The sequence below is a fragment of the Vanessa atalanta genome, chromosome 20 (assembly GCF_905147765.1).
Source record: "Vanessa atalanta chromosome 20, ilVanAtal1.2, whole genome shotgun sequence".
Classification (NCBI taxonomy): domain Eukaryota; kingdom Metazoa; phylum Arthropoda; class Insecta; order Lepidoptera; family Nymphalidae; genus Vanessa; species Vanessa atalanta.
In genome coordinates this window covers 10,147,198-10,164,014 of record NC_061890.1, presented here as the reverse complement: position 1 = coordinate 10,164,014, position 16,817 = coordinate 10,147,198, and the positions used below count along the sequence as shown (strand labels likewise).

General features: G+C 32.8%; 1 protein-coding gene and 1 long non-coding RNA gene across 2 annotated transcripts; both read right to left on the bottom strand.

Moving 5' to 3' along the window:
• Nucleotides 1-1,352: 1,352 nt before the first annotated feature.
• On the bottom strand, nucleotides 1,353-3,585 carry LOC125071758. The gene is made up of 2 exons (XR_007119937.1): nucleotides 3,304-3,585; nucleotides 1,353-2,539 (listed from the first exon to the last, which is right to left on the bottom strand). It is a non-coding gene; the product is annotated as an uncharacterized LOC125071758 (long non-coding RNA).
• Nucleotides 3,586-6,230: 2,645 nt separating this feature from the next.
• Nucleotides 6,231-11,279, bottom strand: LOC125072133 (carboxypeptidase B-like). The gene is made up of 7 exons (XM_047682644.1): nucleotides 11,200-11,279; nucleotides 10,197-10,409; nucleotides 9,221-9,311; nucleotides 7,853-7,954; nucleotides 7,460-7,675; nucleotides 6,525-6,950; nucleotides 6,231-6,447 (listed from the first exon to the last, which is right to left on the bottom strand). The coding sequence occupies exons 1-7, from the start codon at nucleotides 11,277-11,279 to the stop codon at nucleotides 6,283-6,285; spliced, it is 1,293 nt and encodes a 430-aa protein (XP_047538600.1). The 3' UTR covers nucleotides 6,231-6,282.
• Nucleotides 11,280-16,817: the final 5,538 nt, after the last annotated feature.

The window sequence follows — 16,817 nt, the reverse complement described above, 5'->3', positions numbered from 1 at the left end:
GTAATTTAAGAATCTTGAAATCTTTCAGTGAACTCCTGAGCCCAGACTAGTAGAATAAAAATGGCAACCAACATCAAGTCGACGTTCGAGAGTAAAGTGACTTAGAACAGTGTAATAAAATCAATCGGAACGGAAAACGATCGGGAATCGAATTCCGAACCGCTTTGAAGGAAATTACGAGACGTCAAATGGAGAGTTGCGGGTACGTAATGGTAATAGATTGATTCCTAAATGCATCAATAGCGAGCAGTCGGTCTGTTTCGAGAAAGATTTATCGCCTTCGAGAGACGCTGTGTTGACAGTTTATCTATCTTGTTATATAAAGTCTTATTCATTACTTATAACTGCTGTATAAATAGAAACTTGGAGAAATTTTATTTGAAGTGATTCTGTTTTTAAGGCTAAGATTAAAAATGCACCCTTAACAGCTGATTTCAATTTGTCGTGTGATTGTACTGCTGTTTGAACATGTGATATGATTATTTATATATAGTGTTCGTAAGTGTATGAATGCTCAATGTATTTTGGCATAGGATACCGTGATGGGAATTATCATGAAGCTCTCTTATTTGCCTTGTGATAATTTGTAGTTCTATAAATTAAAATTGATTAAAATATCATGCAATGAGATAATAGTGAATTAATTTCAGTGCCGATATCAGTTACAAATGCGTCAGTAGCCGAATCCCAATTAAAAATAAACAAAAATGCTAGATTAACAATGCTTCACTCGGCTCTTGTTTACGCTACTGCTGATTGTGGTATGCTTAATTAAATTATATGATCACAAAGGATTAATTTACTAATTACGCAGTATATACTGATATTTATATTGTACTCTGACAACTCCTGTAACGTTATGCTACGTCATTGCTCGTTATATCATATTTTTATATTAAGGAATCGATGAACAGGTGCAGTATACCATGTTCATATTATTTTATAATGAGTGAGTTTTCTTTTTTGTTTATAGCTTTGAGCATACAAATAACATTTCGAGATAAATACGGTTTTTTGACGACCTCCGTGGTCGAGTAGTATGTACACCGGTTTTCATGGGTACGTCCGAAAGTCCCAGGTTCGATTCCCGGCCGAATCGATATAGAAAAAGTTAATTAGTTTTCTATGTTGTCTTGGGTCTGGGTGACTGTAGTACCGTCGTTACTTCTGATTTTCCATAACACAAGTGCTTTAGCTACTTACATTGGGATCAGAGTAATGTATGTGATGTTGTCCAATATTTATTTATTTATTTAATAAAAAAAGAGATATATAGGGATCAACCCCTAAAGTAAAATAATATATGAAACTCTTGCAAAATAGGAGGTAACACCATAAATCAAACCAATGAAAATTATAAAATTCAATTTTATTGTAACATCGTTTTCCAAAAAATAATGTGCGTTGTAATTTTTGTTTTACTTATAACTTGACTTAGTTTCTTTATTAAGTGCGTTCGTAATAAGTCACTCGGAACGTTCGTTCCGATTTCCGATAGATGGCGTTACTAAAAGAGTACTGGTAAGTACCAGTTTGTATAATAAATGCATCTTTTGTACCTAAACTATTCTTCCGGTTGATTTTAAACGTTATATATACAATTCATGTACGATATTAGATATAATTTTGCAAAAAAATTTAAATTATTAGAATTATTAGAACGCATATTTAATGATAAATTTCAAATCGTAACGAACATTCCGGACAAAATAATTATTTGCTAGTTTGTATTCCATAATTAACTTATTATATAATAATAAATCAAATGGAGTTATCATGCTATAATAATAACATAATTATTTAATGGTATTTTGTACCAGTTTTTTTTTAATTACTTTGACTCATTCACCTTTCGTTCTGGTTAGCGATAGGTAAAATATACACCTTTATTTCATTCCAATGGCAGCAGACGTAAAGATAAACAAACCTTAGATTTATATACTCCATGCAATTTGCTAATGTCATGGACTATAGAGTTCTTAAAGTATTAAGTAGTAGTAAGTGTTTATTTATAATACAACACTGTTCCTTAAAACTAGATACCTATATATCTATTTTCATTTTACTTTTCGCCGAAACTCAAAGCGCCATTTTTTCACAAAATCACAATGAACAACACAGCTTGTTTCGACGTATAATATCATATCAATTCAAGGTTAAATTTGTTTATTTTTATTATCTTCCTGCCATTGGAAATGACTACATGCGTTACCATTGCTCTGCCATTCCTAATGAGGCCAACAATAAATGCCATTACATAGGACAGTTATTTCATGTTTTTTGAAGAGTGTATTAATGTAATACACTTCTAATTAATTTATTAGTAATCAACTAGTGGTAATATTACAAAGTCGTATATTTTTTTACTGGTTTTGTCTGCTTATGAAGAATCGGCTAGTGGAGCTAGTTCGGGCGCAGATGGTACGATCTTCTCCTTCAACGGAGAGACCAAAGATTCATTGCTAGTTGGCATACGTAACAGTCCCCGCTTCGATGCAACGGTTAGGAGTAATGTCACTGACACGAAGAATGACACCAACTGAAAACAATGATTAAGTACTTAATTATTTGTCTAAATAATATTTATTCCATAACCTCATAAAATATTATTTTAAAAAAAATTGCCTACTGCTGGGCAAAGATCTTATTTTCTTGTAAGCAGGTTATTCTAACACGGTGCTGTACTGGTAAAGAAATTTATTACAAATATTCCGAATTGAAATCACAATTTTGGGTAAAGAATTTTAAATTAAAATCCACGTGTCTACATTCTGGACCAGCCCATCTCTATCTATAGCATATATGAGCATATATACCCAAATGTGAGTTCTAATTTTTATAACTGTTGAAGTCTACATCATTTACATGTTATAAATTATTAATGTCATAAATATTACTTTATTCACATTAAAATTGTATTAACGCTTAAGTAGAAGAAACGGGTTTGCCTCTGAACCGATTACGTATAAGCACATTCATTTATAAATGAATGTAATTACGAAAGCAACATTTTAGACACATAAAAATGAAGTCCGATCATTAATTATTCAAATTTTATAACCATACAAATAAAAAAAAGCAAACAAAAGAAATATATGAAATACAATATACCTGCACGTGATAAATACATAATAAATAGAGTCAGTACATAATGGAAAATGCATTAAATTTAGTTAATTTTATTGATTAACATTTCAAATCTCGCTTAAAATATCATTCAAACACGTCCTTTGTACTATTTGTAACGTTACCTTGTGACCTAGTTAATATAATTATATTTGTAATGAATAAAACGCAACTCACCGCCGATACGCCGAAAGTAGCAATCACATCGTAAGATAAAAACATTATTATATTATTTAACAAAAAAACATAAACACCGAACACGCACTTCTATTCAAAACTCAACAATTTATGTCGAGAAAAGGAAGGAAGAAATGTCAACAGTGATCACGACTCTATTTATTAGCACAGTAAATACCGTGCTGAGCATTTCAACGAAATCAACCGTAACGTTAAGTGTCGATCGTCACTGTGCAGAAACACAAACGTAGCTGGAAAACTGGTTTGACATTATCTAAGAACACGAAGCGGCAACGTGGGACACTGTGTCGATCCACCCGTACAAATGCAACGCAGTGATCGCAGGCTTATTGCATTAACACACCTGTTGGAAAACTTCAATGTGTGTGCACGACGCGGCAACGTCGCAAATATTCGTCGTTTAGCTTCCAATCTTATATTGACTCACGAGTTTGTTTTGGACGTGTTGTTTAATTAAAGATTAAATTTTAATAAATGTAATTTAAGCCACTAAAACAGTACAAATATATATATATATATATATATATATATATATATATATATATATATATATTTCTTAAGTATATACACATAAAAAGTATAGTATTAAAGTAATTACTTTCGGTAATTAATATTTTGCAAGATTTTGAATTATAATTATATATATATTTGACGATCTCCATGGTCGAGTAGTGTCTACACCGGTTTTCATGGGTACGCCACTCCAAAGTCAATTTAGAAAAAGTTCATTAATTTTCTATGTTGCCTTGGGTCTGGGTGTATTTGGTGCCGTCGTTACATCTGATTTCCATAACTCAAGTGCTTTAACTACTGACATTGGGATCACAGTAATGTATGTGATGTTATGCGATATTTATTTATTTAATTTTTTTTATAAAATTAAATACTTTTTATGTAATCATCTTAATATTATTGTTTTGAAATAAGATATACATATATATGCTTATATTATTTTATTTTACATCAAACATATAATAAAAAGCGTCATATTGGAAAGCTACTCAGCCTTTTATATTTATGCCATGTCTATAAAAACAATATAGATCGTAAATTATTAAAATATGTCCACAAAATTCCACAACTCATTTCGAATTCACATTCGACTCACGTTAATATACTATTTTGATGAGTGTAATTATCGTTTAAGTGTTATGATAATTATAGTTAACTGGTGGTCCCGTGGAACTTCGCGTTTAATCAAAAGGTTTTTTAGTAATTTCGAATCCTATGACAGGTTTTATTTTGATTTCATTTCGTTGTACGATGAAACCTTTTTTAATTAATTTTTTTGTCATGTAGATACATTAGTTCAGTTAGAAAGACTATAATTTGTTTAAGTTTTTAATTTTTTCTTATATAGCCGTAGTGCCGCACTCTACCACTACCTTTTTAAATTAAATTGTAACAATTTAGTAAATTTCAATCAAGAATCCGCTTTAATTTTGCGCACATCTACGGCTGCAGCACTTCAAAATGAGACCATAACTAATTTGTTATGTACAGCTATCGTCCCATAATCACTGGAACAAAAATCGGCTTACGCTATTAATAAGATGTCGTGTATCAATTTTTTTTATATTTCACAATCCTCTGAAAATTATATAATAATAATTATTATTATTCATAATAAATAAAAGTTGTTTGCGTCAAAAAGGTTGAATGTTACTCAATTTAATATAAATATATAATCTTAAAATATTATAGAGATTTATTTACGACAAATGTTTTTGAATGTACGTAATCGTGTAAAATAGGATCCTTTGATAATGTTTTCATTATTTTGTAATACCTTCAGATCCTCCTGCCCGCACTGGAGCATCGTAGTGGAATAAGCAAATCTTGTCCTTACGAGAAAAGATTATTTAGCCCGTATGTTCCACTGTTAGGTGTATTTTTCTTACTTAAAATACGCATTTATCGTACTCTATATGCCCATTTTCTGGGTGATAATTGTCACTTTACTGCAATCGAATCGAAAGATAATCATTGCCTTTTAACCAATTTCCTATTCTACTAACAAAACCATCCAGTTGCAGTTCGATCGAAGTTTGATCGGAATAGCATCGTTAACGTATCGTTAATCGTTATAAATTAGTAGAATTGCCCTGCTTCTTAGGCAAGATCACAAGTAGATTAACGTGAACCTCACGATTTGCCCGTAAAATTTGACTTAAAACTCTGTTTCGACAGAAACTCGGTAGCGGTCTACGACTAGGAGATCAAAACCTCCTTACAGTGATGGCCTCCTTAACAAAACAACCATGAAATTTTACATTTGGCGTGTTTGTTAATCGTCTCTTTTGGGCGTATTAAAGTATTACAGAGGTACTCTCCAAGCCTTAGAATTTGAAGGATTACTATCAAAATATAAAATTATTTTTCAAAAATTACTCTTCAAAATTAACTTATGTCAGAAAATGGCCTAGTTTTTGCCAGAAGCGATAGTATTTTTTTAAAATAACTAATAATACCGACTTAATAAACAATAATTTAAAATCAATAAATACCAGACGCTACATGAAATTTTCTGTTACAAATTTTGATACTCGTAAATTCTTAAACAACACCTTCAAAGTATTAAATATATTAACAATATTTATTCATTTTTACATCAAATTTAATCTTTTTTTTCTTAAAGACTATTTTAGTCATTTTTTTTTATTGCTTAGTTGGTGCCTAATGGAAATAACCACGCCTCACACCGTCTTATTTTACATATTTTACTACCTATTAAAAGTATAAAATATATAAATAATTAATAAAGAAACAACTTTAACATGGAAGGACATACTTTTAATACCTAATACATGACAAGCAACGTGAGCAAAGCCGCGGACGACAACTAGTCATTTATATTTTGTACAGATAGTAAATTAAAAAACAAAATAACTTTTAAATTTTATTTATAAACGCTAAAGGAACACTAAGGTTTGTTCTGCTTCTTGTATTCCTCAAGTATCAAGCACGATTTCTCGCTCTATAATACAAGTTTGCGAGCCGAGCTGACGAAGCGATGCCTTCCCAGGTTTCCGTGTTTATTTGATCAATATATTGAGGTGGAACAACGAAACTATACCCGTAACCAGGTAACTCCAGAGTATAGGAAAAAGGTACGCCTACCTCCTGAAAAAGAAATGCAAAACATTATTACAATCTGAGCATTTTCCCGGATATTATGAAATTCAATTAAAAAATCGTACCTGTCCGTAATCCTGAGCACTTCCCGAGCTCCCGTACAGAACTAGATTACTGTTTCCAATTAAATAATAAGGAGCAATGGGCAGTTTCTTTACATCAATAGCTGCTCCCATCGCAGCCGCAACGTGATGTAACTGAGCAACATTGGCAGGTAGAGTTGTGTTACCAAATCCGAATAGAAGATAGTTTCCATGACTGTGAATATTCAGATACAATTGCAAGCGGTCTATATTTTCCAGAAGAATGTCTCTGACGTATCGTGTCTCTGGTTCAGAGAATGCGACGTGGCCTGGGTACACGTTGGAGCAAGGATCAGATGAAACGCCAATGGTGTTGAAGTTAACGTCGAAGTTTCTGTTCGCGTCGACGCCCCAACATTCTGTGCTGACCTCTGCGTTGTAAGACCGAGTACGGCGCCAAAGACGGTCCTATGATAGAGATATATTTATATATTTGATTGTAATTGGTTGTCTCGTTGGTTTAGTGGCTAGACATTAGGCCGCAGTTCCCGCAGGAGTCTTACCGTCGCAGTAGTAGCTTAACATATCATGGCCTAGATTGATATTAGGAAAACGGATCGGATGGATCAAACCGAACGAGCAAAACTACTAATTTTAGATATACATTAAAATACAATAATAACTGTATTTTGTGACGTATTCAAACATGATATGTAAATTACTTATAGAGGATTATAGCGTTTCCTATTTTTGCTATTTTAACATAAATTCTTAATAAATATAAATCTGTATGTAACTGAACTCCTAAACCATTAAAAAGAATCGATTTAGTTTTTGTGTCTATATGAGCTTAGAATGGAGCCTCCAGATGGGGCTGGTATTGGGAATCACTTAAAATTCCTATTTTCCCTAAACTAACTTAGGATGGTCAGCTAGTAGTATGTGTGCATACAAGAGTAACCTTAAACATCACTTACATCAGTGTGGCTGTATTCATAACCATCAGGATTGGCGATAGGCAACACGATCCAGTCAATGTTTTCTAGGAGGTCTCGATCCTGATCTCTCAGATTCTCTACTAGACGGTGGATAGAGTACAAAGCGACAGGAACTGTCACCCACTCTCGCGCGTGCAGCGTTGCATCGAGGAAGTAAATCGGTTTGCTAGTGTTGGAAAAGTTTGTAGTTGATATCTAAGGAAGCATAACAAACAATTAAGAAAATTATTTTGCTAAATGCAGAAGTATCTTTATTTTAAGTATATCAATTTACTTATTCCTATAAAACATACAAATACATATATAAAAAATCTCCACTAAATTGAAATGATAATAAACTACATCAAAGTGTTCAAAAGAAGTGCCATTTACCTTTAAATACTTGATAGCACGACCTTCGAAGCTGTCTCCCGCATTCACCAGCGTCACTAAGCTTGGATATTCTCGAGCTAATCTCTCCATATACGCGTCAACCTATAATCAATTAATATACATTAAGTTTTTAAATACATTTTCTATTATGTAAATAATAGTTAATTTTTATATTATTGATCAAAATTGTAGTTCTGTACATGCGAAGATAAGATGAGAAGAGATTATTGCAGGTCTATGTATATAAAAGCGAAATACTACTCACTGATTAATCATAAAATCTCAGAAACTACAACACCTACAAACTTGAAATTTGGCAGGTGTAGGTTAGGGTGTAGATATCTAATAAGATTTTTTAGGATTTTACGAAACTCCACCCTTAAGGGGGTAAAACGGAGGTTGGTTTGTAAAGCAAGTAGGTAAAGCCGCAGATTCAGCTAGTATCCTTATAATTAATCCATTTGGGTTGTCTTTTGAACGTAAATATTAATACAAAATATTGTACAATTTTTATTACTGCAAAACAGACATGAAATTGTACGATGAATATAATCAAAGTCAAAAGTCAAAGTCAAAAATCTTTATTCAATATAGAAGTGTTTACACTTGCTTATTGATTGTCACAAATCTACCATCGGTTCGGAATTTAACACCTCGGACCTGAGAAGAACCGGCGAAAGAAACTCAGCGGGATATTATTTTTTTGTTTTGTACAATAATAATTATATTTTAGTTATTTGAAACAGTCAACTAAAAAGTCATTAGTGTTGTAATATCCTTTAGCACACAAACGCTCTTTAACGATTCTTATGAATTTTATAATTGAATAATTCTGAACGTTTTCTGGGATCCTGTTGTAAAAACGTATACATCGCCCCAAAAAAGAGTTACTAACCCTGTGTAATCGGGTACTTGGAGTAACAAGTTTATTCTTGTTCCTAGTGTTAATAGAATATACGTCACAATTTCTGGAAAAAACATTTATGTTTTTGCGTAATATAAAATTCATTTGTTTTTTTAACATTAGCAGCCCGTAAATTTCCCACTGCTGGGATAAAGGCCTCCTCTCCTTTGAGGAGAAGGTTTGGAGCATATTCCACCACGCTGCTCCAATGCGGGTTGGCGGAATACACATGTGGCAGAATTTCGTTGAAATTAGACACATGCAAGTTTCCTCACGATGTTTTCCTTCACCGCCGAGCACGAGATGAATTATAAACACAAATTAAGCACATGAAATTTCAGTGGTGCCTGCCTGGGTTTGAACCCGAAATCATCGGTTAAGATACACGCGTTCTAACCACTGGGCCATCTCGACTCATAAAATTCATTGTTTTTTCATAAAACTCCAAATCATATATAACATACCTCAGCGTATCTCGGGTAGTCTTCAAACGGCATCCTATTAGTCCTACTTTGTTTCCAACTAGTTACGTGTGTGTCGTATGCTTTGAGAAATCTAGAAAACAATGTCAGCCATTTTAATAAAATTGATCGACATAGAAACGTCTTTAATAAAAGAAGAAAAAAAGATATATATTACGAAGCGAATCTGAAGTATTTTTGAAAAGCATTTGTCTCATAATGTACTTAGGAGACTTTTTTGTAATACCTACCTGAAAAGGGTACTAAATTTAAATATATGAAATTTATTCCAGTAGGTGCAGAAGGTTTGGGAAAAAGTTTAGGTACAATATAATATTTTTATATTAATAACTGCGCTTTATTATTACTGTTTTGAAAAAAATATATTATTATAATATATTTATTCTACTTTTTCACTGCAATTTTTTTCAGTTTTTGAGGGATGTGAATGTGAATGTGAATGTGAATTTTATAATGTTTAAGTATGTACATGAACCAGCTATGAGGTACTAAATCAAATGCTTTCTTATGATCAATATGCATAGTTTAAATATTTATTTTTTGATAGCTTGCTTAGAAACAACCATATCAAAAGTTAGTTAGCATATTAGACCAAAATTGATTTCAACTTTTTACTTCTGAGATATATGTTAAATTCATATTATCATTATCATGGTTGATTGTATTTAGGTTTCTATAAAATCATTTCTCATTGTTATTGAATAAGCCATTTTGTTGTTTTCTCAGAGTAGTTTTTTATATCTACGTAAAAGTTTTGAGAGAGCGCTTAGTTTTTGTTTTATAGTATCAAGAATGTGAGTCAGATATTAATTAATTTTAACAGGACAAGCGTCCAGTTTATGCGCTTGTTTAAATACTCCTAATATTTTATAGAAGAATTTGAATTATTTAACGTCATTCAGAACTATAATTATAACGGGATACTCGAATAAAGTGTACTTTGATTTTGTTCACTCACAGGGCAACATCAGCAAGATGGAGTTGATGGTTTATACCATTATCTTCTAATGTGTCCAAGAATTTTAGCTTATTCTCAGGAGACACCATGACCAATGCGTTACGGAGATCTGGTGCGCCATGGTCCCATAAATCAACGTTTAATTCTACTTGCAGATTTAAAAGAACCAGCTGGTCTGATCGATCACGAAGATTAACGGAGTAGACCGAATATCTGGAAAATTGAAATAAAATATTAGAAAACAGTAGTTCGATTTGAGGAGTGAGAAGTAAATGAAAATTCTCTATTACAAAACAAAAATGTTATGTACGTGAACCAAACAGTCTGATGGACCATCTGGGGATATATATCTTCAAATGAAGATCCGTGTGATTAATCCTAAATGCCTCGACATCTTTTTGTTATATTTAATACCACATTAATGGTAATGAGAGTGTCTTATTTAGAGTTTATAATATGTGTATATAGATAGCCGATTAAATCCGGTTAAGCAGGTAGAGGTATTCTGTAAAAAAAATCTCGAAACTCACCGCTGATCACGTGCGTAAAATGACAGAAAGTGACATGCGACATTGAATATAATAATTATAAAACTTCTATACAGGACACAGACACGTTTTCATGTGTTTAATTTGTGTGTATTCATCTAGTGTTCTGCCCCTAGGGTTGCCAGGCGTCCGGATAAAACCGGACATAGTTAGGCTCTTTGATTGCGTGTCCGGCCAAAATAAACGGTTTCATGCTTGTCCGGCTTAGAGATACATTCGATTTGTTTCATTCGTTTACATTTCATTAGAAATTACCAAGATTCATGTTAATAATCAGAAATGATTGATTTAAAAAAAATAGATTTAAGAATACATATGTGGCATATATTATATGCCACATATGTATTATTATTATTATATTATTATATTCTCCAATCCGCACCGGAGCAGTCTATTGGTATAAGCCCAGAATGTTAGTGTAGTAACATCCAAAAATAATATTTGAAAACACATACCCAGAATAATCCTCATTATTTCCTAGCGGGACTGCATACGAAAACGCAAAAACACATATCAATACTAGTAAGATACTCATTTTCACTAATACTGCGTCCAAATACCGAGACAGTTTATCTTTGAACACATAAAAATTGTATTATTATAATCTTATCTAATGTATAATTTTATTATGCTATATCGATTTACCTATTTTTATTTAGATAAAACTAATTGGAATATAAAAATATCAAATAACAGCGAACGCTCTATTCGAATCATCTCCTAGTCATTATTAGCCAGTATTATTAAAAGCACAAGGGACGTTACGTTTTTAGTCCGTTATTTTGCAATAAAGCATTCACACAATCACATGCTACGATTACTAGAACGAAATACGCTAGAGACTGTGTTGGTTTTAGCTCGTGACACAACAGGTGTGTTTTCCTGATCTACTCATCCTTAAACTGCTTAACAATAATTATAACAAATATTATTGGCTAGTGACAGAATTTACAAATTATTGAAATATAAAATTCTTTATATTTTCAGTTGAACTCTTTGTTAGTACTCTTGGAGACTCATTACAAAAGACTCTTTATTTTATTTCAATGGCAGGAGTAGTAATAAAAAACAAACCTTAGATTTACTCCATTCCTTAGATTTTTTCCGAACCGATACGACTTGGGAACCTTCAAGAAAAGAGCGTACTTATTTCTTAAAGGCCGGCAACGCACCTGTAACCCCCCTGGTGTTGCAGATGTCCATGGGCGGTGGTAATCACTTTCCATCAGGTGAGCCTCCTGCTCGTTTGCCCCCTATATCATAAAAAAAAATATCTATTCGATTTATTAATAGCTCTACTATGTCATGTGCAACCACTGAATGTATATAAATATTTTTTCTTTCTTGGTGGTAGAGTCTTGTTCAATTCTGTCTGGGTAGGTACTAACCTCTCATCCTATATTCTAGCTCCAAGCAGCAATACTTTGAATTGTTGTGTTCCGGTTTGAAGGGTGAATGAGCCAGTGTACTACAAGAACGGGGGATATAAGGGTCGGGGCAAATTAGAGACCATTTACCATCAGGAGGCTCATTTGCATAATTTTTAAATAAAATTATTTTTCATTAATTTATTTATTTTTATTTTTTATAATTAAATACAATTTAATCATTTACATAACAAATATTATTATTACGGCCTTAATTTTGAAATTAGTTACTTCATTTTTATTCATAATACAACTCAACAACTTTAATTTTACTTCAAAAGGTCCGATAACAACTTCGCTAACATTCAAAATGCCGAAATTTTACTAAACCATATTCAATACCACAAATTATTTAAGACAACCTGTGCCCGCGATTTCGTGCGCGTTTGAATTCAATAAAAAAGCGTGATTTTATTAGTATTTTACATATAATTCTAAAATAAAAGTAGCCTAAGATAGTCCTTATTAAATCAGCTATCTGCCAGTGAAAGTCCCGTCAAAATCGGTCTAGTCGTTCCAAAGATTAGCCGGAACAAACAGACAGACAGACAGACGGACAAAAATTGTAAAAAATGTTATTTAGGTATATGTACCGTGTATACATGCATATCCATTTAGTAGAACGCGGTTATTATAATATCACAAACAGACACTCCATTTTTATTATATGTATATAGATCTCGTTCAATTATAATTTGTCATATGACTTCAAGGCCAAAGTGATTTGCTTGTTTTTGTTGCTGACGTATTAAGAATGTAATAAGTGCCAATATTTTTTTGCATTTGCCAGTCGTATTGAACAAATGAAGTAAAATAGCGATATTGCCTTGACGAAGTCTTCCTGAACGATTTCGATTGTGGGAGCTATTCATAATAGAGCTAGCCAACCTCAGGACAATGCGCAAACTCACTTTATGGTCCTGTGGGACTACTATTATGGTGGTGTAGCAATCAGACACGACCGAACTGAAGGCGCAGGAACTACACTGTCAGCTTCCAGACAAACGAGTTGTTACTGAGAATTTATTGAACAAAAGTCCAATAACATGGTCCGAAAATTGAACGCAGCCAGACCAACGAGGCAACTATGAATAATGAACTAAAACATCAATGTCAATGGAAATTTATTTTAAGGAAATGAGATTTAAAGTATAAAAAATTTAAACCACTTTTCCCAAAAGCAACTTTTGGCACTCTTCTTGCTTTTAAGTGACGACATAATTATAACAATCTTAGCGTATAAGGAAAAAAAAAAAAATTCTCTCGAGTATCTTTTCATTATTAAATATGGAACAAAAATTGTATCATTAAAACCGCGTAAAATAATAATGCTTAGTACTTCCTATAATAGTACATAAAAATTGTGCCAAAGGTGATTTAATTTCATCTCAAAATTCACAATTTATTTTTGTATCAGATATTGCAATATATTTAAAATAAAACTTTGCATAATCCATTTAGAATCATGTAAAAATTCGATACTATATTTTTATATTAAGATAAATATTTTTACAGCAAATAAAATAATCCGAGTCCTAATTATAGCTGTAAAAGATATAAAATGATAATGAAAAACGTAATCATTACGTAAGTATTATCATTTTGTGTATCGTCAAATTGTCTTGCGAAATAGTCCAGACCATGAGAAGGCACATATTATTTAAATTAGCTCTTTGTATTGAAATTGGAAACAAAAGCACTCCTAGTAATTTATTCAACGTCTATCCACTTTGTAAAATGAGCTCTCATGAAATAAATATTTTGAAAAAATTAAATCAAATCTTGTCCAGTTTAATATAAATGCTAATTTTATAGTGAGCAATACGTTTTCACTAAGGATTGCTTCACGAAAGACGCAGGAATAGCGCTACTCATAGCCATCGAAGTAAATTCAGTGATTTATCTGTGGAATTTATCTCATTGTGATCAAAATGCTTGAAATATTTTTATATATATATCAATTTAAGACCACTTTAACTTAAGGAGTATAATTAAATAAAGCTGAAAATAGTTTAATTGTACAAAGCAAACAGTTTACTTATCAAATGAAAGAGTCATTTATAAACAATCAAAAAAATTCAAGAAAAATCGGTCAATGTTATTATGGAATTATTATATTTTTCAATATTTATTCATAGAAAATCTTTGCATTGAATTTTTTTTTTTCGCTAAGCTCGGCATAGGATCAGTTTATTGATTGTTGCTTTTGATATATTGTTCCAGCTTTCTTTTAAGTCTTTCGCGTAACGTTTTTCTAAGTAGGACAACGTTTATGTACATTTCTGTCAAGCTTTTACCATAAATGTTCAATGAGATCGAGATCCGGATTCTGCGGTGGTCATACCATGTTTTATCATACCTCTTTCATCTATTTATGCTCTAAATAACCCCTGTATCACTTGCAACTGTGTAAGCCTTTTGGAAAATAAATCTATTTGGATTAACTTTAACAGATAAGTTCTATTGTTTTGCTGAAGAAATATTTTATACTGCTTCATATATCGTCTTCTCTACTCGTCTCTCTCATCTCTCTCGTCTCTCTCGTCTCTCTCGTCTTGGGAAGTTTGGAGTTCATTCTTTCAGGCTGTTTCAGTGAGGATTGTGGGAAAGGGACAAAGGCGTGTTATATTAAAATCAAAATGTTTAGTGGTGACTTGCTTCCATACGAGTGGTTAACACGCGAAAAAAGATTGAAGCGTCTAATAATAATTCCCTTAGTCAAACTTACAACGCCTACGACTTGCGACCATCTCTTTAACTAGAACTCTACTTCTCTAGAAATGTTCTCCGTAGAGATCACCCAGCCTTTTTTAATTCACTGCTGATCTCAGAGCGCAACAAGATAAAAATAAGAAAATCAAAATGAAGTCACTCATCAAGAAAGGGTCAACGTAATGCCTTTAAAACTTTCTTCAGTAAATTTTTAGTTCATTTCCGGAATTACTCAAAGACTCAAGTGAGAGATGAAGCCTCCGGACAGAATCTAACTTTTTACTTAGTTCAAACTTGACTGTCGAAAGTAAATTATATTTTAAAAATATTTTTTGTTAGCTTCTTTAATCTGACGTTCACTGAGATTTTAAAAGCGCACCCGTTTTCAACGGTCCATTTCGCTAATATTAATAGTAAGTTCTGCTACATGACCAATTCAAATAAATTTTGCTTGCAAGCTATTCTGGTTAGATAGCACCCACTCATCAGATATTCTACCGCTAAGCAGCAGTATTGCTGTATTCCGGTTTGAAGGGTGACTGAGCCAGTGTAACTACAGGCACAAGGGACATAACATCTTAGTTCCCGAGGTTGGTAGCACATTGGTTATGTAAGGATCAGTTAATATTTCTTACAGCTACATTGTCTATTTTCTGTGTTGACCACTTCCCATAAAGTGGCCAATTTGCTCGTCCGCCAAACGATATCGTAAATAAATAAAGACATTAATTAACAATAACAAATAACAAATTATACTGTTATATTAAGCGATACGGCTAGAGACAGAGATAGAGCGCTAGAGAAGATAGGGTAATAAAAGTAGCCTGGGGTGGGGGGCGTAACGCTTTTAGTTACGTGACGATTTCTGTTAATTCACTCTACTATAAACCGCGTAAAAAACGTCGTCCAAAAAAGTCAGCAAGACTTAGAATTCAAGATTTGTTACAGGATCAGGATTAAAATCGCCCACTTACTAGACATACTACTGCTACTAATCAACAATATTTGTATTGCTCCAATGTTTACCGGTTCAAATGGTATGTAAGTCTATTTACAGATGTAGTACGACACCACTCAGATGTAGCATCGGCAATTCATAAAATCGAATTAAGTGCGTCTTCAAAATTATCAATCTTTATGTGAAAATGATATTTACAGAAACATAGTAATTTGTAATGTCATATAACTTAATACATTCGCGAAATTGACAGTTTTTTTTTTAATTTTTCGATGCAACATTTAAATTGTGTCGTACTATACCAGGGACGCAAAAATTACATCCCGTAGTTGACGCATTGTCTGCGTATTTCTTAAATCGCCCGCGAAAAAGCAAAGATACAACAGACAATTCCAATTGAATATATTTAGATTTTTGACGTAATATATGTGAATCATAAAATAAAATCAAAAATAAAATGTGTGAAAATAAAAATAATACACCTAAACCCACAAGATATGGCTCACAAATTGCTAAGGTAATTTGTAAAGTAAGGCGTTCGAAAAAATTCGCAATTTCCACATGGGTTTGCGTTAGAATAACTAGCCTAATATCTATCACCTAACATGACAATTACATGAAGATGTTGATCAAAATTGCATTACATTTAGACCTTGACTTATATCATACTACTAGGCGGGCTCCCTGTACTGAGATTTTGTGCAAATAGTACACAACTGATTGTGTGAGAGTTCTTCCTGCTTGGGCTAGGACAAGCGGGGTACGGGCCTCGAGGCATAACGCCTCACCCGGGCATATCCTCAGCGATAGCGCACAGCTACCGTGTCATTGTATTTTGACCCTGTGGGTCCAGGTCCTATAGACCCAATGGTGTGTCCAGTCCGTTGTTATGGTTGTACAAATCTTGTGATTGTCAATTCCAGGTGGGTGTCATATCCAGTGGTTGCGTCGTCCTATCGCTGCTCCAAGTCATCAT

Coding starts and splice junctions, on each gene's coding strand:
- LOC125072133 (XM_047682644.1), bottom strand. CDS start 11,279: ATGAGTATCTTACTAGTATTGATATGTGTTTTTGCGTTTTCGTATGCA. Junction 7,955..9,220: donor ACTACCCGAGATACGCTGAG/GTATGTTATATA, acceptor AATTGATTATAG/GTTGACGCGTATATGGAGAG. Junction 6,951..7,459: donor ATGAATACAGCCACACTGAT/GTAAGTGATGTT, acceptor TCTCTATCATAG/GACCGTCTTTGGCGCCGTAC.